Source organism: Anarhichas minor, unplaced genomic scaffold (assembly GCF_050575085.1).
Source record: "Anarhichas minor isolate MPS153535 unplaced genomic scaffold, ASM5057508v1 ptg000027l, whole genome shotgun sequence".
Lineage (NCBI taxonomy): Eukaryota > Metazoa > Chordata > Actinopteri > Perciformes > Anarhichadidae > Anarhichas > Anarhichas minor.
The window spans coordinates 7,931,014-7,953,616 of NW_027466473.1; the positions used below are offsets into that span (position 1 = coordinate 7,931,014).

Genomic DNA, 22,603 nt, shown 5'->3' on the forward strand with positions numbered 1-22,603 from the left:
AGCTCAAATCTAATGCTTTATCCGTACTAGGCAAAAAAAGCAACTGCCTTTGTTCACCATGTTTTGAGCAGTTTGTTGTTATTCGATACATTTGATTGGTAATGTGCACAATTTAAGGCACATCATTATTTAAAATTAATTCGAGCATTACTAGCATAGCCTGGAGGCAGTAATACAGTCCCGGTAGAGGTCCTGTTTAAACATGTAGTCTTAAAGAGTAACTCCACACTGACTTCAGTGACCATAATGAGTTGGAAATATTCGGTCTGGAGTCTTTGCTGAACACACCCAACTCTGATTCAATACAGCAATGTGTCCATCAGGCTGCCAGGTGGCAGCAAAGGCAGCTGTTTCATATTGTGTGTACACTCCTGGTGCATATTCCAATGCAAATTTGCATTTAATAACACAGCAAACAAGGTGACCCAGAGTGCACCTGTGGCCAAGTCATATTCCAGCACATGGCTGCTGGTTGGTTTTCTGGACCAAAACTCCCTTCCTTCGGTTGTGTTTTTGTAGTAATTGTGTGGTCCCATTAGAACGTGAGCTCAATGATTTGTATATTTGTTGTCATTTTGTGGTAATGTATTCAACTAAATGATATTGCTCATGACCATGGGGTCCGTGCACTCAGACTTTATTAAATAGCTGTAGCTGATTGTCTTCCAACTCATAATTCATTGAAGGGGATATTCAGAGTGGAGGACTGTACTGGTAACTCAAGTCAGCACACTGGACTAGTTAGCCCTTCAGTACTTCCACTTGGTGACACTTTAAGGTAAATATATATAAAAATATTATTTTATTTTATTATAAGGAAAAACCCAGCCAATATTAATGGCTGAGTCTTGTGCTGATTGGTGGAAGCATGGCGAGAAATGTTGATGCATATGGAGTTGACCCACTGACTAGCTGCTGAGATTTTACAATATTTTCTTGTAACTTGAATCCCCAGTAACATGAACATGTGCCATTATCAAAATGGTGAATTAATATTTGAATGCAAAATAATTTTTTTGGGGGGGGGGGGGGGGTTGGTGGTTACAGCTGATAACGACCTGCCTGATTGTTGTTGCAGAAGTATATAGCAGCCACCTCTGGTTCTCCATCGGGTAAACGCAGGTTGCTCTGTCAGCACTGTTGCCGTTGCTTGCGCTGTTAGCACTGTTAGCACCGTTAGCAGCTAGCGGTCAGCTCAGCCGTCGCCATGTTTAGAGCCGTGTGGAAGCAACAGACAACAGACTGAATTTGGTATTGAGCACCTTTAAGATGATTTTGTAAACACACTAGTTTTGGATTTCAACTAAAGGCACTCTAAATCAAGTATTTAGTCAATTTCCATGTTGACAAATTGAAATTTTTAAATTTAAAATCAGTTAATGTGTAAATAAAAAAAAAATATTTTGAGATTGGATGCCCCAAAATGTCAAGTAGACTGCATCAACTTGTTTCTGACTATTATCATTATATTATTATTATAGTATATCATAATTATGTTTGCTTAACGCATCTCAATCCCTATAAAATAATTTTGAGTTGCCTAAATAAAAGTGACTCGGCAACAAATAATAATCTTCAACAGAGCAACAGAGGACACATGACAGACTCACCCATTCATAAAGTAACACGTTCAGACTTTATTCATTGTAAAACGTGCTCAAAAAACAATTGTTATTCACGTAAAAGCCACAAGAGACACAGTTGGCTTCTTGAGTTATCCATGAAACCCAAAACATGTTGTTTATACATTCTGTAGGCATTCAGAGGGACAAACACAGCAGTGGCCTACAGAACTGACAGGCAGATGTTACAACCACTGGCTGTCAATTCATAGGTCATCGCCTTGCGTCCCATCGCTCTTCAGCTACACTTGAAACTAAAAACCTGTCAGGAAGAGCTCAGGCTCGACGTTGCGTTCGGCGGCTCTCTGCAGGTAACAGCACTTCCACTGGAACAGACACAGCTTCCACATGGAGTTGCTGTTACATCCAGAAGAGCACCAGAAGACTCCCCCGCTGACAGCAAACCGCATCCGCATCAGTTGTTCTCCAAGTCGGTCACGTCTGCAGATGGACAAACCTACAATGACACTTCCAGTGTTGGCCGCCGGCGTGGAAAATACCTGAGATGAAAGCGAGAGAGAGAGAGAGAGAGAGAGAGAGAGAGAGAAAAGGAGCAGGAGAGAGCACCGAGGTTGACTTAGGATCTGGACTTGGAGGCAGTTGCTTTAGTACGAGAGGAGTCTCCCCTTGCGAGTGACTTTGACCCGGCAATTTCCTCCGCCCAGTTTTATTGCCTCAAGTAGACTGCATCATTGCTCACACTCTTCCAACAGCACGGCCAAAGGGCCAAGGCCTGTATAGATAACGCAGATTTTATGGTTGCTGTCAACATGAGGGCTCTTTTCAATATGTGAATATCTGGGTGTGTCTGACCTATGTACCTGCCGGCCCTGCATTTCCTGCTTCCACTGACGTTCGTCCTCATGATTACTAAAAGATTGGCGTCATAGTTTTCCAATGTGCAATCAGTTTGAGCCTAATCGAGTTATTTTTCAAATCCTGTGAGGCATTTCGTTCACGTTCAACCTGCCTTGCTCAGCTACAGAGCGATATCTCTGTAGACTTTGCCTCGCAATAAAACTCTGCACAGGAAGAACAAAAAACAGAACAATAAAGCAATCAAATGATTAGCAGCTCTGTTAGACCATCTCCGCTTTTACTTTTTAGTCTGTTGAATAGACCAATCACACGGCATCCATCGGCCCTCCAAAGACAGAAACATTGACATGAATTCGAAAAATACTACTATTACACCTAGTTTGTTTTATTTAATTTTTCTCATTTAAAAAAAAAGCAAAAAAAAAGAAGCACTAAGTCAAGATCTTCAGCAAATTGAAGTAGACAGACTTTGTCTCAAAATACATAATGTATCCTGAAACATAGAGCCATGTCGATGTAGTAATATGCATATTTCTCGTTTAACACTTACTTTTGTCAGGTGTTCTTATGATAGAAAATAATTGGATTTGTCGTCGTACTTTATTTTAATCCTGAACATTTCACACACGATTCAGTTTTGGGGTAAGAGCTGCACTCACCTCTAGATGCGTGGCCCCGTCCGGAGGCTTTCGCGGCAGAACGAGGCCAAAGGTTTCAAGAGCCGCAGGGTGTCAAGACACAGGGGTGCCCGGGGGGGGGGGGGTGGGCCAGAGCAGCAAGAGGGGGGAAATGCAGAGAAGAAGAAACAGAGCAGACAAGACCAAGACAGGTGGAGACACAGAGGGAGATGCTGACAGTGAAACAGCTGCCGGGAGCGTTTCGATGCCAATGTCAGCAAAGACGGCGAAGCAATGGCAGCGAGGCCGAGCAGCCAGTTTAAGGGATCAGGAGTTGGTGGATGGTTAATTATTACACCTGCAGTCAATATTTAACAGGCCCAGCGCCCTGCCCCTCAGTCCAACATCCTGATTCCACACTGACTGACACAGAGGGTAGGGCCAGCAGCAAGCACATCTCTTTTGTCCCCGGCACAAAATGTGTATTCAAGGCCTGCAGACAAAAAAAAAACAGTGCACTGCAATATCAGCGTGAACTACCATGTCATAACTCACAGGATTTCTTTCCACATTCATTTATATTTATAATGCGAAAGGAACGGCCTTCCCTTATCAACCGTAAAGGTCGAGGCAAAATGAGTTGGACTGTAATCCCTCTGCTTTTTGTGCTTCCTTTGAAATGCAGCACGACGCAAGCTACAAAATGGCGTACTGTAGTATCAGCACGTGAGCCCAGTCGACAATTACCGATGCATTACTCACATATACACACACACACATACACACACACACACACACACACACACACACACACACACACACACGTACGCACAGTTACCGGAACGAGCAGATGTGAAACTCAGGGCTGCTGAAGATTGGGAGAGGAGGAGGAGGGAGCAGAGAGTACTTTGTGATGCATACGAAGTATTAAAAACGTCACAAATAATCATATTAAGTATACAGAGAGCAACCACAAAAAAAACCGCTCTTATATCATTTAACATTTGAAGCTATGGTATGATAAACCCTGAATGATAAACTCTACCAGATGTGTAATTCTTTAACTTTCGGGCACTGTAAAAGTGACTCATGACACAAACTACTGGTAATAAACTGTATCTCTTCCCGTCAGAGTGTTGTATTTTATTTTATATCGCTATGTAACCTGAATTTCTTTATCTGACTCCTCTCTAACATTAATATTATTTTATCATACTTCCTATCTGATCTGCCAGAGGAGTGCCTGAAGGATAAAGGAGATGTTATCTGACCTAACAGGGGCAAAAGTTACATTAACAGAGTCATAATGAAACAGAATGTATATTAGCAGGTCAGGCTGCTGTCCTCATGTAGGTAGGCGAGGCATTTCCTCATGAGAGTCACAGTTTTAAGGTCTTCACTATGCGACTGCATCACAAACTCCTTAAATGTCGTTAAAGATATTTAATATATAGTGAGATATCGACATTTTATAGCATTTCCTCATTCTGCCTCCTCCTTTATTCATATACTCGGGCTATCTTATCTCAGAAGTTCAAGTGGTTGGTATGCCCGAGTGCAGAGTCCAGTGTCTCCAAGAGAGAGAATATGTGCACAGCATTAATCTGTCACACAGATAAAGTCCTTTGTTGCTCCTTTGAATCTGCGGTGCCTATAAGGTCATCATCACTTTTACATCAGATAACGACCTCAATCTGCTGAGCATGAAATTATCTCGCGCACGAGGTCAACGTGCGTCACTCGAATCTCATTGCACGAAGTTCTCCTTTCAGAAATGATTGCCTCCATTATGTTCTTCTCTTAATGGGCGTAATGTTCCGTTTTCTGAGTTCAATTTGCTAATTTTACTTTTCAGACGATCTCTAGCTGGAGTCTGTTTCTTTCATTTTGTTTTGTGTCCGTGAACTATGTTTAACATGTGCCACGTTTTGACAAGAGGCTCAATCACACGCGGCATGTGACACATTTCTTACTTTACTTTTTGCTCTTTGTATATTTTCCTCTCAGTTTTACTGGACTTTGGTGCTAAACTTCCCAAAGAAGCTGAGATCAAAAGAAAAAGCGCTAATGTTTGAGCGTGTTCAACGATATGACTGAGTCAAACATGTGACAAGACAATTAATTCCACTCTTCCAGCACGCTGTACTTCAAACACATTTCCACTTCACACAGCCAGGCCTCAGATAAACTAAAGTCGCTCACATCAAGAGCAAACACGACGTTTTTCTTTTACATTTACGTTGACTGGATTGAATTGTTTAACATTACGTTCAGAGAAATTCAGTAGTGTGACATCACATTTAAATAATCCACCTGCAGTGACTTCATTTTTACCTGTCCAGACATGTTGGCCCTGTCAGTTCTGTTGTACATGACAACAGAACTTGCAGTATAAAAATAAGAAGACTGTTTTTGAAGGCCATGAAAACATATTAAAACAAATTTCTAGTGTGAAATTCTAGTGTGCTTGGTCCCATGGATCAAGGCTATTGAATGGATATTGTGCAATACGTGTAATGTGTGGTTATAATGTGCTTTAGTAAACGTTACTTTGTTTGTCTGTTTCTTTTGTATTCACTTCTATGGAGGCACCTATGATGGTAAGACAATATGTTATGTGCCATATCATCTGTGCGGCAATTGAGTCAAAGACAAATTTCGCTAAGGGGCCAATAAAGATTAAATCGAATCGTGTCGTATCGAATCTAAATGAAGCGTGGGACAAGGTCTTGAGCTTTGGGGTATATGGCACATGGTGCAGTGTAACTGGAGCTGCGATGCTGGAGTGTTCCTGCAAATGGCGCTAGAAATAAAGGGATGATGTCCGCTTCGGTCCTCTTTGGTTGCGCTCGGCCTGACAGAGTTTTTTGGGTGCGCTCGAATCAGTGAAGGGTCGCCGATATACAATACGTTTTCAACCTTCTTTGAGCCTTTTAGCCAAAAGTGCACCAAAATCTAGAAGTGCCTTGAACCTGCATTCTTTCTACTTGCCACGAGGGGGCGACTCCTCTGGTTGCAATTGTATAGAAGTCTATGAGAAAATAACTTTACTTCTCAGTAAACACTGTAGACATGAGTTTATGGTCTCAGTCGCTATAGTTTCAAGTCCTCTTCAATATCGCATGATGTTCATTTGGTAAACTACGGTCATTTACAGATCTCTTCCATGGCGGCGTCCGGTCTGGGAGCTGTTTTCCATGTTTTCATCCCACAACTTTTACCCGTTCACCGGGCTTTTTCAGTTGATAAAAGTTCATCGTAACATTTTGGTTGCAATGTCTTAATCAGTGTTTGGTTGTACTTAGCTCCACCCTCTCTTGTCACTCTGACGCATGACGTCTCCTTTTTTTGATTCCTCTAGCCACGGATATGGAGGATTGCCGGAATCTCCAGGTAGTCTTATCTGAATTGTACACACAAAAGTCTAACTTTTTATTGCTTCATGCGCCTCTGAGAAACTTTCATTGGAATGAATGGGATACCGTCTCCAACGTTACAACAGTTCTCTTTAATACATCCATGAAAGACTTCTTGTCTTATTGCTTTGCAGGGGGCGGAGCTCAGTCGGAAAAAGGTGATCTCACATACCTCTTTTGCACCAATCAGGATTTAGCAATATTTAAATCAAAACCGATGACTGTTGGCTTGTTTGATCAAGCCGCACCCGCACATTCCTGATGACATAGATCAGTGTTATAATACCTTAAAATGAGGTTCAACGATTTTCAGAGGCTTTAAAATATCTTCATCAGGCCTTCATCACGGACCGACAGTATTTGTGTCCCCCCCCCATTTCGGATTCACACCATATCTGCCCGTCAGTGTTCAGCCTTCACTGGAGTCCCTGAAACTATTGAACCATTGAACTATTCTCTCTCTCTCTTTCAGCAGCTCATTTAATCTTTCAACTCATTGTTTTCCATTGTGGCCCTCAGTGAACACGAGAGACATTAAGATGAAGATCATGTTATGAAGATATAGAAGCAAGTGGCGTTGGCAAGCTAACCGGCTAAAGTGCTTTAGCAGTATTAAAAAACCTAAAATTAATAAATGATCTATTTACACATAATCCAGATTTTCCATTGGAGCTAATTTAATTTGATTGCATATGTCTGCAAATACAAGCACCCAAAACAAATACCCGCACTGCCCCCTACCTTAAAACCATGATACTGTAGATGTGAGCAGCCCAATGTCTAATGCCTGTCTGATACAGAGCGGCTCAGCAGCCCAGCAGCCCAATGATCTACAAGTTCATACACAGAGGTAGAAATACACTTTGGTATTGAAATATTCACATCGCGGATTGTGATTGGAGTATTCTTGACCTCTATCGCCTCATATCTGTGACCAGAATGCATTGCAACAACAGCAGCAGGGCTCTGGCTCAGCATCAGTCACAGCCACATTAGAAAGAAGCTCCACAGCCGAGAGCAGAGATCCATCACAACTAATAATATTGTGAGACGTCGCGATGTAAAAATCCTGCACACTGTCTGACCTGCAAAAGTACATTTAGTGGTGACATTTGGCTACTACATCTTTAGCAGGGAAAGGATTTGTCACAATGAGAAGCCATCTTAAATAGGGAGTGGCTGCAAGTACGCAACCAATCTACACATTTCATACCTCACGTGCAGCAGGAAGGCATAAATACCAAACATCAATTCTCTATGGTAATCACCAATATCATATTTGGAGCGAGAAAACACTCTAGTCTCCAAAAAGCTTCTATTGAATGGGTAGATTCCTATAAAATGAATGCTCCAAAGCCCAAAATGCATTCACATAAAGACTCTTTCCCAAATATTACAGGTTTTACTTGTAGTTTAATACAAATACATCAATGGCAAAGGACGAGTCTGATATTTGATGGATTTTCCACTCCCCACTCCAAATGTTCTGAATGTTGAGCTCCACTGTGCATGTGATGGACTCATGCTTTCTTCCTTAAACTATTTCTAAAATCCTTAAACAAAGCCCTCGCCCCCTCAGCTCTCCTGGCTGAATGAGTGATCGTCATCAAATGGAAGCGACCTCTCATTTCTCCTCCGTCCCACTGTCAGAGATGTGATGAATATTTTCTGTATTCATGAAGGGAGCCTTCATAATAACCTATTTCCCAGAGGCCCCGGTGGAGTCTCTCTCCTCTCAGCATGCCTGTTTTCTTTCATGCTGATCCTGTGGATTTATTTTCTTGTACAATGTTACGTGTGTATTCCTCCGCCTCCCTGTCCGGTGCAACATGTTCACCGCTTTTTGGACACAAAGTCTGAGTGTACTTTGCTTTTTAAGCACAAATAAACAGATTTTCCAGTCAAACAATGCTGCATTGTCTTGCTCTCCAGTTTGGCCTTGGGAAGCAGCCATCGCAGCCAAAAAAAAACCGTCCCTTTGTTCAGAGCTCCGCTGTTGATCAGGTGGAAATGTTTGGAGCGTTCTGGAGAGGAATTGGCAGCGATTTGAACGAGCCGTCATGGGGAGCGCTTTTGTCCCTACATCATGTAGAGGCTGGGGAGAGCTGAAAGTCAGACATGTCAAGTCACAGCTGCTACCAGTATTCAGTAGTGTGCTCATGTAGAGCTTCTTTTTCTGTTGTTGTTGCAACGGCCACCTGTTTTGTACAGCACACTCTCCCAGCAGAAGCCATCAGATCAGTCTCTTATTACCAGCTGCTGCTTTCACAGTGTGCAACTGTGATTTGATAACACCAAGGTGTTGTTCTTGAGGTTGTTTGTGACGAATGAGAAGCTCCACCAGCAGTGGAGGCAGTTTGTGTCAGACACGGTAAGTTTATTATCACTAAATCTTGGTCATAATTCTTTAATAAACTATTTTTTAATGGTAATTAAGGCTCTGGTGTGAAATTCACACAGCAAATGTCCAAAATCCTGAAAGCTGGAACCATTAAATGTTTGGAAGTTTTGCTCGATAAAAAGACAATTGGTTTCCCAATTTAAGTTGTTTAGAAACATAATTATGTACAGAGACAACTCAACTGTACAGTTTTTAAAATATTAATTGCACCATTTTATTTATCCAATTATAAAAACGTGAAACCCTTATAAAGGGGCGCTCCAAAAAATGTTGGACTACTGATCATGCATCAGGAAATACTTGTGTATTTGTTGCCTGAAGGAAATCTCCCAGAAAGCATTTGAAGTAGATTGTGAAGCGTTTGCTACAGACGTATAATATGAAACAGAAAAGCGAATCAGTGCACTGAATTTGGTCACAAGATCAAACTCCTCAGGCTCTTCAGCCCTTGCAGAAATGGATAAGAAAAATAAAATGGAGTAAATAAGCAGCAAAACAAGGAAAACAGCCTCATACAAAAAAACATAACGTGATTCGGCTATTTTTCCGTTTATTTTGTTCGTTTTAGCATTTGGGGATCTGTGGGAAAGAAATGTGCATTAAGTTTCAAAACTCATCAGTACAATTTGAGATTAGTGTAATAATAATAATGCAGCGCTTTAGTTTAAGATTTTATTTTCTTTAATTGAATATTTTCCACTTTCCACTAAAGAGACAGCAATGTAAAACATTAACCATTACCGACTAAAGAATTATATAAATTATTTTCCATCAACTTACGACACAGATATTAAACATTAGTACACATTCAGACAAAAAGAAAAACAGTTTGTTCTTTAAAAGCAAGATTTGACTGTAAGACTTTATTCAGCTCAGATAGTAAAAGCACCGGGAAAAAAAACCTAAAAAGGACGCGGTGTTGAATTGATGTGTTGAATAGTACTCGGATAAATTGGTGGACGACTGATTTGACAAACAAGCAAAGTAAATTTAGTCTTACTATATAAGAAATATCATATCTAACGCGTTAAACTAAAATATGTACAGGCTTCTTGATCATCTCATTGTGAATTCCAGTAAAAGATTCGATGCTGTTCACAGTCCGTTAGTTACCGAAAACAAAGTGTCTTAGAATCAACAGCTACTCTCATGTTACAGTACAAGACAGTTCAGTCACATATACACAAAACATTCAAACACGGACATCTACGGCAGAGCACGGGACCCCGCTCTGTCCCGATTAAGACTCCTCTCTGATTGGAGTGCATCCGGAGAAAAAACTGTTCTGAAAACTGGTCAGGAGCCGTTTCTTCTTCTTGAGGAAGCTGACGGTAGTCCGGTCTTTCCCATAGTCATCCTCTTCCTCCTCCTCTTCCTCTGGAAAGGACGGTTTCCTGACCAACTTCAGGTCAGCGGTGGCATGCCCCATGTCTCCGATATCTTTCAGCACCTGAAACAGTGCAGGTTAGCAAACCGTTAGTCTGCTCTGCTTCACATCCTTTAAAAAGGTGGTGAAAGATCGAGAACTACAGAGAAATGATCACTAACTGGTCAGATCCTTCAGGAGGAGCCCGCTCACCTTCTTAGTGGGCGTACAAGACGGCGGCTGAAAGAACGTGGCGTTGTCCGGGCTGTCGGATATGGGATCTTGAAGAGACATCGAGTCTTTGGAGACGATTTCTGTCTGACTTGCATCCTGAAATGAGTAAAAAGTTAAGACATTTGAACGTTGCTTATGGGTCTTTATTATATTTTCATAAAAGCCTCTTTAGCATCTTCACCAAAGCAAATCAGGGTATTCTTTGTCAATGAAAGTTACATCCGACTAGAAAGAAGAAGCACGATTGTAATAAATGCCAAATTACGTATTAATCTGTTGAACTAGTACCAAGTTATTATTTATTAATCATTAATTTAATTAATTTCTAATGACTGCAACATATCTAATATTTCTATTCTATATTGGTGATGAAAGAAATACGAGTAATTACTAATAGTCCAATAATAACTTTGGTTTGGAGGGTTATTCTCATCTATTACATTCTGATGAGCGTGTACTGTAGAGCAGTTATTATATTAACATTAGCCGTAAAGTTCAGCGTAGATAAAACACGTCCTGACAATCTTCACCTGTGTTTTTCCTACCACGACATGTCAAGATGTCACACGCTGATATACAAACACGACAACAGAAAATTACAATTTTTGCAATTACTGATTTGTAAAACTTTATATTTTCAAGATATACCTGCATCACACAAACACAGTGCAAGTTATCGGTAGATGAGACGAGTGGAAATCATGAGATGACTTACCCCAGCAAGCACCTGGTTGTCCATATTTCGACATTTCTCGTGATCACACTGGCAGTTCTCTCCGCACGTCAGCTTTCCTTTGCGGCACCTGCACTGCTTGTTGCCACAGCGACCTTTACACGCACACTAAAGGAAGAGAAGTCGTGACGTTTCTTTGCATCATGAGTAACCGAACTATCCCGATCCTAAAAAAAAAAGACGTTTACAGCTCGGCACCGGAGGAAATGTGTGCTTTTTTAAATAACTCTTATCTAGTGCACTTTGAGTCAGGTGACGTGTTTCATTAATTAGCAGGCTGATTTAATATCCTGGACATCCTTTGTTGTCGCCCTTCATGAGCCTTCAGTAAGCGCCGTGGACCGACGAGCTCACAGGTTTCATACACAAACAGCCCGTTTGAAGATGACCCCCGATCCTAATCTCGGTCTTACCCCGGTTGCCTTCGGTTTCTTTGAGGTTCTGCGTCCCTTCTCCGGTTTCTCGGGGCGCCACTCGTCCTGTTCCCCCCCACTCTCGTCCTCGCTGGGAGACATCAGCTCCTCGATGCTGATGGTCGTGTTCTGCGGCGCTTTAGCGGTGGTGAAGCGCTTCCCTTTAGGCTGGTTTGTGGAAAACACAAAGAAAGAAAAATCAACACACGTGGACTTCAAAATGAATATCCCTCAAGTTCTCAATCAGAGAATTTTACATTTACTTCTCAAAAATAAAAAGATATTGTTCACAGAATAATTCACTATTGGTGAAAAGCTCTCTTTCAGTTAAACGTTGGTCCTGACTAAATCATATTCGATGACTATGGGGAACAACCTACAGTAGCCAACTTACTTTTAAGAAGTGAAGTACCCGTGTATGAAAACAACAACAACGACGAAGAGGAAGGTAGAATATCTGCGATTACCTTCGGAGGAACGTACTCAAACGAGTCCTCCGGGTTCTTTTCATTGTTGGTCGCGGGCGCGAGGACTTTCTTTCCACTTGCCAGGCAGAGCGATGAGAGTTTCTGTGGAAGAAAAAACATGGTTGGGTTTGAGCCAATATCACACACACACACAAATATCACACACACACACACACACACTGCTTAAGTAAAGATAAATGCAGCACTGAAAACGAGGCACATTGTTACAAATGTGTGCAGCTCCATGGGAAGCGTTTCTTGCCTGCAGCCATGTTAAATCATTCAGTCACAAATGATGTGTCGTCTGATCATTGACCTTAAGCCCCTCCTCCCATCAGTGTGGTATGAGAGTGTATGGTGTTCATCCTGTATAAGTTAACTTTACATTAAACCAATAGTTTAATGATAAAGCTTACCTCCTTGTACGTCTCATTCTGCTCCACCAGTGTCTGGTTCCGCTCACTTAATTCTTGTAGCTTTTCAAGCTCTTCTTCCTAAAACGATGTCACAAATAACCGCACGATTACCTTTTTGCTTCTCCTACACAACGAAGGGAAAGTGCAAAGTCAACTTGTTGATGAAACACTTTTCAGCCGGTGGAGACAAACCTGAACTTTGAGGCGCTGGAGAAGTTCCTTCTCCTTTGCACTCTCCTCATCAGTCTGCTTCGTCTCAGCTGGCTCTTCACATATGGGCTTGCTCTGGAGCTGATTAAGGAGGTAATGGACCTGGAAATAGCAAAAAATAAAAAAAAGTATATAGAACAGAACATTTCACAAGTATACAAGCAAACTGGTATGCGAGTAAAAGCTATGAGCACCTTCTCCTGATGCCGCTGCTCTAGTTCCACCAACTGCTGCTGGTGCTCCATGTCCATGGTGGACATCACGTGTCTCTCATCAGCCATCATCTTCCTTAAATCTTGTGAATTCCCCATCTCCTGTTTGAGCTCGCTCTCCAGCTTGCCACCTGCTGTTTTTGCAGACACCAGCTAAATAAAAAAAAAAGGGGAAATTCTTTTTTTTTTGGAAACACGAAAGGCAACAAACGAACGTACTTTCACTAATTCAACACACGGGTGTGAGATCAAAATGTACGAGCATCTGCTCACCTCAGACATGAGGACCTTAAGGGAGTACTTGGCGTCGACTATGCTGGTGATGCTATCGAGGCGCTGTTTCAAACGGCCCTCGCCGTCAGCGACGAGGACTTTCTGCTGAAGGTCAGCGATCTGGGCATTCCTGTGAAGACACAAATCACTCTTCACATCTTAACAATTCCTGCAACAGGGTTCAAAATCACTTCCGTGTTTTCTGAAGAGACTTCTTTGCAAAACAAACTGCTAAAAATGTGTGTGAGCGCATTTAAGGGTGTGTAGCTCAACCTATTGGGAAGCAGAGTACGATGAATGCGCAACAGATTTTTAAAAAAGCAGTTTAATGCGGTGACCGCGTCGCTCCGCCGGACTCACCTGAGGGCCATCTCCGTCTCCAGGTTCTCCACCTGTTTGGTCAGAGGTGTTTCCAGCGCTCCTCGAGTCTCCAGCTCAGAGATGATCAGCGTCCGACGCTGCACGGAAAGGACACCACGAAGAAAAGGATCGACTCTTTGTTTCTACTTCGCTGACGCACTGGATGTCTCACTTATTCTTTTTTCTTCTTTAAATCAACAGTATAGACTTTACAACTCACCCTGATTTTGGCAGCTGGTCGGTCCCCTGCCTCTATCTGCTGTTTGAGGTGGTTGATCTCCTGAGCCAAGACCTTCCGGTCATCCAGCAGATCGTTGAGGTGGCGCCGGGCCTCCTCTGTGCTGACCATCACCTCCAACTCATTGATAAGCCATGTCTGATCACATGAAGGCAACAACAGAGTTAGGGCGGCAACATTCTTATTGTCTAATCTGGATCCCTTTGAGATATAGATATAGATATAGATTTCTTAAGGACAACAAGTTTTACTACCTTAAGTCTTGCAGCAGATCCCTCTGTTCCTCTGTTGCGTTTATCTGCTGCCTCACTTCTCTTCTGTAGCGCATCTTTTAACCGCTTGTTTGCAGCTGCAGCCTGTGGGGGGGGGGGGGGGGGGGGGAGAGAGACAAACTTGCAATAAGCTGCTTTAAACTATTTCCAGTTCCATTTAATTCTAAGAGTCTGAGATTAGCTTAATAGTGACTCAGAGGTTTGCAACCAGGTTACTGGTCGTGGTAATAGTTGCTACTTTACAGATGTTGGAAACATTAAATCCAGCATGTTTATTTGTAGATGGTGTGAATGAAATGAAACAGACCGAGAGGCCTCACCTCCTCAGTTTTACGTCGCAAAACATTGGCTTGTTTCTGGAAATCCCTCTCAAGTTTAAGCAACTCGTACTGCCGTTTACGATCCTGTCAAACAGATAAACAATTAACAGAGATGTTTATGGAACCAAGTGATAAACCATTCAGCAGCAAGATTTAATAATTCTATGAATAAGATGTTGATGTCCTGCAGTGAGGAACTCCCCATTACCTTCTCCTTCAGCTGCAGCACCTCCCTGTCCTTCAGGCTCTTCCAGTTTCGGAATTTCTCCGAGTCCTCCCTCATCTGCCTCATCAGCTGTGTACGCTGGGTCTTCATGGACTGTGAGATCCATGGAGATATTAGAAAAACATGCATCCTAAATGGTAGTAGTGCACGTTTACACTTAACACACAATGCAGCCTTCACCTTTAAAGGAACTACATGTAAAGTAAAACCCTGCTCACCTGTATCTCATGCATCAGGTTGCCAACTTTCTTAACGGAGGACTCTTTGAGCTTCAGCATTTTGGACTGCTCGAGAAGCTTCTTCTTCATGTCCCCCAGCTGGCCCTCGAGCTCCTGCAGTCTCTTCCTGCGCTGCTCACTGAGCCTGAAACAAGGTGGTGTGTGTCAAGACGAAGCAGGAAGTAAACAGGGAAGGCTTAGGAGGTTACTTTACTTTTGTGTCAAAAACAAATCACTAATACTTTTTGTCAAATTATGAAGCTCCAGGCACAAGTTTTCATACTTTGCCTGGTTCGTGTCCTTCTTTGCAGACTGAAGCGCCAAAACCAGATCTTCCTTCTCCTTCTGCAGAGAATCCACTGCGGACTGTAGAGTGTGTACATTTTTCTGTGGGACAGAATGTCAAGAAGATTAAAAACATATGGCTCATTGTTAGTATAATCAAAACAGAAAGACTGTGCTTTAAAATCATGAAACACATTAAAACTCTCATGGGAACCGCGTCCCATAGCTGTCGCACCACACCGCTTATTCTTACTAATAGATGAATGATGATCAAAAATTTATTTTGCAACATTTAATCTTACGTTCACGTAGGTTTAGATTTAAATCCTCTCCCACCCAAACCCTGCACTCGTGTTCAGTTTCATTCAGAAAAACATCACGTCACCGAAGCCAAGGATGCTCTAGCTTCCGTTGGATGGGAACTTAATGAAACAACTGAACTCTAAATGATTTTGAGATTATTGCCAGAGTGCCTACCTGGTGCTCCGATTGCATCGGCTCCAGCTGGGTGTCATTCTGGCACATTTTCTTCACGAAAGCCTCCTTCAAGCTCAGCACTTTGTTCAGCTCGATCAGCTCCTTGGAGAGCTGAGCCTGTCGCAGTGCATGATGGGTCGTGAAGCCCTCTGGGGCATCCTGTTTAAACGTGTTAGAGGTGGGGAACATCTTAATTTACATCGGTCTCAGAAAGACTTCATTCTTCGATCAAACTTTTTTTCAGAATTCTTCATTTTGTAAAGTATATTTGATACTAATCAACATCTAACGTGAACATCAACGAACAAAAGTGTCGACGTACTGATGAGGATTCGTCATTTTTACTGCCGTTCCCGGACACCTCGCGTCCGTCCTCTCCTGCAGCCATGGCGTCGATGGAGGCGGCGATGCCTTCACTCTCATTCTTAGGAAGAACAACAAACAGTAAACCATAATATTCCGCATTATGAACATTCAATCAAAGCTGCTGGATGTATAACGGGAGATGACTTCTGTACCTTGAGCTCCAACACGATGTCTTGCAGGTTCTTCATCACCTCGATGTTCTCCTTCAACTCCTGGTCCTCCAGCGTCTCCAACACTTTCTCCAGATCCACCGTACATCTGAAATAACGGTTCATAAAGAGTCTGGCTCAATACGATCATCGTGGGATCGGTCAACAAAAAAAAAAAAAACAATAGCTGCAATCATGAACAAAACGGACTGCCATTAAAAACAAAACACAACATTTAACGGGAATAAGCCGTTAGACTCGTCCTGAAGCTCTCACGGCTTCACAAACTCACGCTGCATGGTCGCTCAGCTGCTCCATTCTGCTCTGTAGTTTCTCATTTGCATGCTCCGTCTGTAAAATGAAGCAAACACAACGTGATGGAGGACAACGCAAAACAGTGAAACAACATCAAAAATGTGTCGACAACATAATTCCCCCCCCCCCCTCCCCTTTTTTGTTTTTTACAAGTTAATTTGTTTTTTTTTGTCTTGGCTTTCCAGTTTTTCCAATGACTTTGCAGGAAGGATTAGCGGATGCTGTCGCGGTCTTGCTCACCATAATTATCTTCTCGAACATGAGGGCAGTCTGTCCCGCTGCCTCACTCAGCTCCCTGCTCAGCTTATTGTTCTCACCCTGCAGAGCGCGATTCCTTTCCAACAGCTTCGTCACCTTCGCCGTTGACTCTGGCCTGTGACAGAACGCAGAGTGTTATGGCCTTTTGTCATCACTTTCATTTATTAAAAGCTTCGACTAGCCAGGATACACAGCAGCGTGAAAAAAGAGAGTTGTTAAACGGTGAATCCTGAAATGTGTCAAACATACATGGAAATCAGCATTCTACACCCTAAATATTTGGTCATTTTAGACCATTTAAAACAATTCAAGACAATTAAGAGCATGAGGAATAAAAGGTGCAAAATAAGTCATTTATAAAACAATTAAATAAAAGAAAGTAGAAGTCTTTTGATGCTGCCTGTGGGCACTACAATTTCCATGTGACTACGAGTGGGTGTTGAGGCTTCAGGTAGAAAATCGTGCGGGGCGGGGGGGTGAACCGTCTCGATGAGAGGGTAAACAGGGCGGCCTCATCACACCTTTCACTCAGTGAAGAAGACAGAATGCCAATGATCCTGCAGCATTGTTCTTATTCCCTCTCCAGCTCCTTAGACAGGCCTTTCGTCAGCCCGCCCCAGACTGGGCTTTGTTGTGGGTGCATTCATCCCACATCCTGATGGGACATTCATTTATTGGAAGAATGTGATGTCTTACCCAGAGAGCACCGGAGCGACTCCTCCACGGGCATGAAGCAGCATCACCTGCAGCTCCTGAACCTAAACGAGTGTATGAATCAAGACAATTCGGACATTTATTACGTTTGAAATGGAAGTAGTAAGGTGTGTATCATTTATTAATTTATTATCGGCACCACTTTCTGTCCAATCGATCTTCAACAAAGATGTTGAACTTGTAAACAAGCAACTGAACTGCATTTAACTTGCAGCATCATCACACGCGCCCCACAAATGTCTCTACCTGTTGTTTCAAGCGGTTCATCTCTGCAGCTCTCGGGTCAACGTTGACGACAGGCTTGTTTTTAATCTTGCGAGCTCGGTCAGCGTATCGCAGCGTGTTGATGGTCTCCTCCATGTTTGAGTCTGCAGGACTGATGCACGCGATCATCAAAGTGTGGCTGTTGCCTCCCAAAGAGTCTGAAAACATGCCATTAGACAATAAAAGTCAAGCGACGCAGCCTCGATTTGCTCGTGTTTGAAGGATCCTGAACGTGAGGACGGCATCGGAGACTAATGACCACGGAGTAACTTCTCAACACGTAACGCAAAGCTTACTTTGTAGCAGGCGGGTGAGCTTGGAGTCTCTGTAAGGTACAAAGCTGCTTTTCTTGCTTTCGTCCCCCAAGGCGCTGATCACATTACCCAAAGACAAAAGGCCCCGATTGATGCTGATGCCTGAAGATGAAAATGAACAGCATCGGAAACAGAAAGGCTGTAATTGAGGGCACTTTCACAATACAAAAGAGACAACCCAGAGATAGCACACTACGCCATATAGCGTGGGGAGGATCATGAATTCAGAGAAAAAAAGAACATATTCAGTTTACCTTCCTTTAACCGATCTCCCTCTGCTTTGGTTTTCTTTTGCCTTTCTGAACCAGCCAGATCCACGAGGTGCAATTTTGAAACAACCGAGTCGGCTCTGCAACAAAAGATTACACAAATATTCAACCGATTCCACTGTTTAACCGAACACATTACAAAGTGATTGTGTGAGAAGACGCCGCCACACTGACTTGTCTGTCCCTCTGCGCTGCTCCAGCGTGATGGTGAAGATAGCGTGCGAGCGCGAGGAGGCAGCGTTCATCGCCGTGGAGCCCACGGTGCGAACGGAATTTCCGACCTCCAGACAACCCACCATCTCCTGGGCGGTGACCACCTTCCGCTCAGTTAAACCCACGATCTGGGGAACAGGATATTTTCAATTAAAACTAAAAGCAGACACACTATTATGTTTGTACACTGCTGCACTGCACTGACTTGAAATACGTCACCAAGGAATAGGATGAGGTTTATCTTTCCATCTACTCTGAGCTTCAAAGAGATGCCACACTATGTGCGTTCATCTTTGTAAAACATGTCGGTCACTCACCTTAATCCCTTCTTTAGGGTCTTCCCTGATGCTGAGGCCTGATTTATCTTTCGATGCACACAGCAAGTCCAATATGTCTTCATTATAGATCTACAATCGCAAAAAGGAAATCACTTTGATTGCACAATAAAACAGCACCTGCTGAAGGCCAATGGAACACAATACATTTCTAAATGGCGTGAAAACAAAAGTGTAAACAACATTTCCACCGACCTCCAGGTAAGATACCGCCAGACTGAATTCACAGGCGGGCCTCTTCTCCCCTTCCTCAAAGATCCTTCTGATAACTCGCGGAATAACTCCGACTGAAGGATCACTTTCTTGAGCCGATGTGTACGTGCCTCCCATGGAGAAGGTCTTCCCTGATCCCGTCTGTCCGTATGCAAGAACTGTGGCATGGTAGCCTACGAACAGGACACGTTAGTGAGAATGTAAAATGATTCAAAAGACAATAGAGAAAAATAAATATCTCTAGAACTACCTAAAATCTTTCATCTAATTATGCTTTTCATTTGTGTGCAGCCAATGGTCAGGACAGTCAAGTGTTTTAGCAAAACCATGAATTTGATGTTGCACAATCTGTTTCTGGGTTTAAAACAAGAAGAGAGTTTTCTTCCTGAATGCAATGAATCGTGTTAGAAAGGTACAGCTACCTTTGAAAAGCCCACACAACAAGGGGGACACGGTGGTGTTGAAGACCTCTTCTTGTTCGGTGGTGGGATCGAATACATAATCATAGGTGAACGCCTTCTCTGTGCCAACGATCACCTGAAAACACAACAAGAATTGAGCTGTTGTTACACTTACTACATAGTGTAGCTCCATGGCCTTTAAAGAAAGACAAAAACACACATTATATACACATGGATATATTAGTCGTGGTACAAAATATTACACTGAAAAAAGGATATTTCCCTAAACTGTTGAGCACAGACCTGCGGTTCTCCAGGCACGAACGTCAGACAGCACTGACAGCCCTCGTTGGTTTCTTTAGGGACCAACGGGCGGCATCGCAAGGCGACCCTCACTGGGATCACCTTATCATCCTCATGGGTCATGATGAAAAACTAGATACCTAAAAATAAAAGAAACAAAAAGGGTTATCATAATGAAACCAAGCAATATCAGTCCAGTCATGTGACATATTGAAATATCGTGAATGGACTTTTTTTTTTTTTTGAAAAATCCCGTATTTGTAATTAGTGACACCACTCAAATGTAGCAGTGTTGATACTGACTGCAATGGCAGATGTTGAGATACAGTGACTTCCGTCATGTCAACAGAATAGACATGTATTGCTTGAATACTTGAGGAAAACAACAATATTTGGTACTGACCTACAAAAGACATCTAAACCAGATATGGTTCAAAATTACCATTTTTGCTGTGTCATTAATCATTAAACCATGACATCACTACATTGAATCATACTGTATATTGTGTATATGGTTGAAAGGGTGAGTGGCACATGCATTAGTGTGGCATATACAGTCAGGGCCGTAAGTATTTGGACTGTGACACAATTTTTCTAATTTTGCCTCTTTACACGACTACAGTGGATTTGAAACTAATCAGTCAATATGTTGTTGAAGTGGAGACTTTCATCCTTAATTCAATGGATAAAACAATAATATTACATGAACTGTGATGGAATTATGGCCATTTGTATACAGTCCCCAACATTTTCAGAGGCTCAAACGTAATTGGACAATTGTCAGACAACCGGTTTCATGGCCAGGTGTGGTCGGTTCTGTCACTATTTCATGACAAATGATGCAGATAATAGGATTCAAAAAGTTAAATTAGCATTTGATAGCTGGTCCATGGAACTCTCAGCATGCGGACCAAAAAGATTGACCAAATCAACAATTCACTGGCAAGCTAGCCAACACCAAAAGGCCCAGAAGACCACGGAAGACATCTAAAGTGGATGATCGCGGGATTCTTTCCTTGGTGAAGAAAAACCTCTTCATAACATCTACTGAAGTCAAGAACACTCTGGAGGAGGTAGGCGTACCATTGTTAAAGTCTACAATCAAGAGACACCTTCATGAATCTAAATACAGAGGGTTTACAACAAGGTGCAAACCTCTGGTAACACTGAAAAGGAAGGCCTGATTACACTTTGCCAGAAAACATCAAAAAAAAAAAGCCTGACCAGTTTTGGAAAAATATTCTTTGGTAAGATGAAACCAAGATTAACTTCATCAGACAGTTATTGACTGCAAAGGATTTTCCTCCAAGTATTAAAAATAATGATTATATTCACAATTATGTTAGTTTGTCCAATTTACTTTTGAGCCTCTGAAAATGTGGGGGACTGTGTAAAAATGTCTGTAATTCCTAAACGGTTAATGTGATATTTTTGTTTTATATATTGAATTAAAGCTGAAAGTCTCCACGTCAACCACATATTGACTGATTCATTTTAAATCCACTGTAGTCGTGTAAAGACTAAAAATTAGAAAAATTGTGTCACAGTCAAAATACTTATGGCCCTGACTGTATGTACATTACTTTGATTGCTTAACATTGCCAAATAAAATAATATCACTAGAAAATAATTGCGGAAAGAACACACTGGGAATAAACCAATTGCTTGCGTGCGTCACTGACCACGAGCGTGTTTATAGTTTGAAACGTTTTTTAATTAGGAGTAATGGACGCTGTCCAGTGGTGAATGGTGTCCCCGTGTCTCGGTGAATTAACAGTTGTTGTTGTCATGGTGTCCAATGAGTTGGTCCATTCTTCTCCATCTATGGAGCATGATTGTCTGAGTAACACATCAGAGCCTAGAGACCAAGATCAAACCCGAGCTGTGTAATAAGCAGGAGTTGTTACGGAAGTGTGCTTTTACTCAATTGACCTATTTTAAGGATACGAAAGCCACTTAACAGTTAACTATAACGTGCACTTACCAAACGTTACCGTTGAGGCAAAACAAGCTACCAGCTAACTAGTTAGCGGTGGTTAAAGTGCATTTTTATTGAATTGAAAACATTACCGGTGGGCAAAATTAAGTCTTCAACCCAGCTGACATTTTGTAACAACGTTTAAGTTGGAGTCAGTTTACCGTTAATAACGTCAACCTAGCAAAGAAAGCTAGCGTTGGACATGAAGACGATGACTTCAACTTTAACTTCACGTTACCTTCACGTTTCCTCCAGGGCCAAAGTTTAGATGTCACAAAGACTGCATTCGGTGGTTCTAGCTGAAGACGGTCAGCGTTAATGTGAAACACTCTTCATAAAAAGTCCAATTTTGAATGTTGCTGGTTTCGGCTAACTTGATTAAGTATTGTCCTTTGCCCGTGTAACCACTGTCTTTGAGACGAGTGTTGTTACTGCCCGCCACTTTCAAACACCCAGCTCCGCCTCCTCCTCCTTCTTCTACTTGTAGTTTTGTTGCAGAGTCGACGCGACTCGGCAGCGGCACTGCCCTCCACAGGATAAAATAAGAAACACAGTATTTGTACAATACCGCAACAAAGATTAAAAACAACAACAACACATTGCTACCTTAACCGTTCACCTTGATCATTTTACTCTACGTCACACATGACACATACATTCAGCTTGTAATTTATTTATTTATTTGTCACCTATTTTCCTTCACTCTTCACCGTTATTGAACCTGTTTTTTTCTGCACGCAGATTCCTGATCTTTTGGTGCATTCACTCAACTGGATATAAAGTAGGTGGTGGTAAAAAATTCATCAAGGTTTTGAGGACCAAAAACTCAAAAGGGTTCGATTAATTCCGACTGTTGAAACAAATCATCTTGTCCTAAATGATTCAGCATTCAAATGCTTGTCCAAATGAGCTGAGC

At 42.2% G+C, this 22,603-nt stretch overlaps 1 protein-coding gene across 1 annotated transcript; it reads right to left on the bottom strand.

Moving 5' to 3' along the window:
• Positions 1 to 9,552: 9,552 nt before the first annotated feature.
• Positions 9,553 to 22,148, bottom strand: kif4 (kinesin family member 4). The gene is made up of 31 exons (XM_076102581.1): positions 21,926 to 22,148; positions 19,710 to 19,849; positions 19,428 to 19,542; positions 18,988 to 19,178; positions 18,775 to 18,864; positions 18,419 to 18,585; positions 18,230 to 18,324; positions 17,958 to 18,077; positions 17,644 to 17,819; positions 17,380 to 17,441; positions 16,666 to 16,798; positions 16,403 to 16,461; positions 16,114 to 16,219; positions 15,918 to 16,019; positions 15,596 to 15,754; positions 15,117 to 15,220; positions 14,834 to 14,978; positions 14,598 to 14,708; positions 14,390 to 14,473; positions 14,052 to 14,153; positions 13,780 to 13,935; positions 13,560 to 13,657; positions 13,200 to 13,329; positions 12,909 to 13,079; positions 12,697 to 12,816; positions 12,505 to 12,582; positions 12,089 to 12,190; positions 11,622 to 11,789; positions 11,191 to 11,316; positions 10,455 to 10,571; positions 9,553 to 10,325 (listed from the first exon to the last, which is right to left on the bottom strand). The coding sequence occupies exons 2-31, from the start codon at positions 19,830 to 19,832 to the stop codon at positions 10,116 to 10,118; spliced, it is 3,720 nt and encodes a 1,239-aa protein (XP_075958696.1). The 5' UTR covers positions 19,833 to 19,849; positions 21,926 to 22,148; the 3' UTR covers positions 9,553 to 10,115.
• Between the last annotated feature and the right edge of the window lie 455 nt (positions 22,149 to 22,603).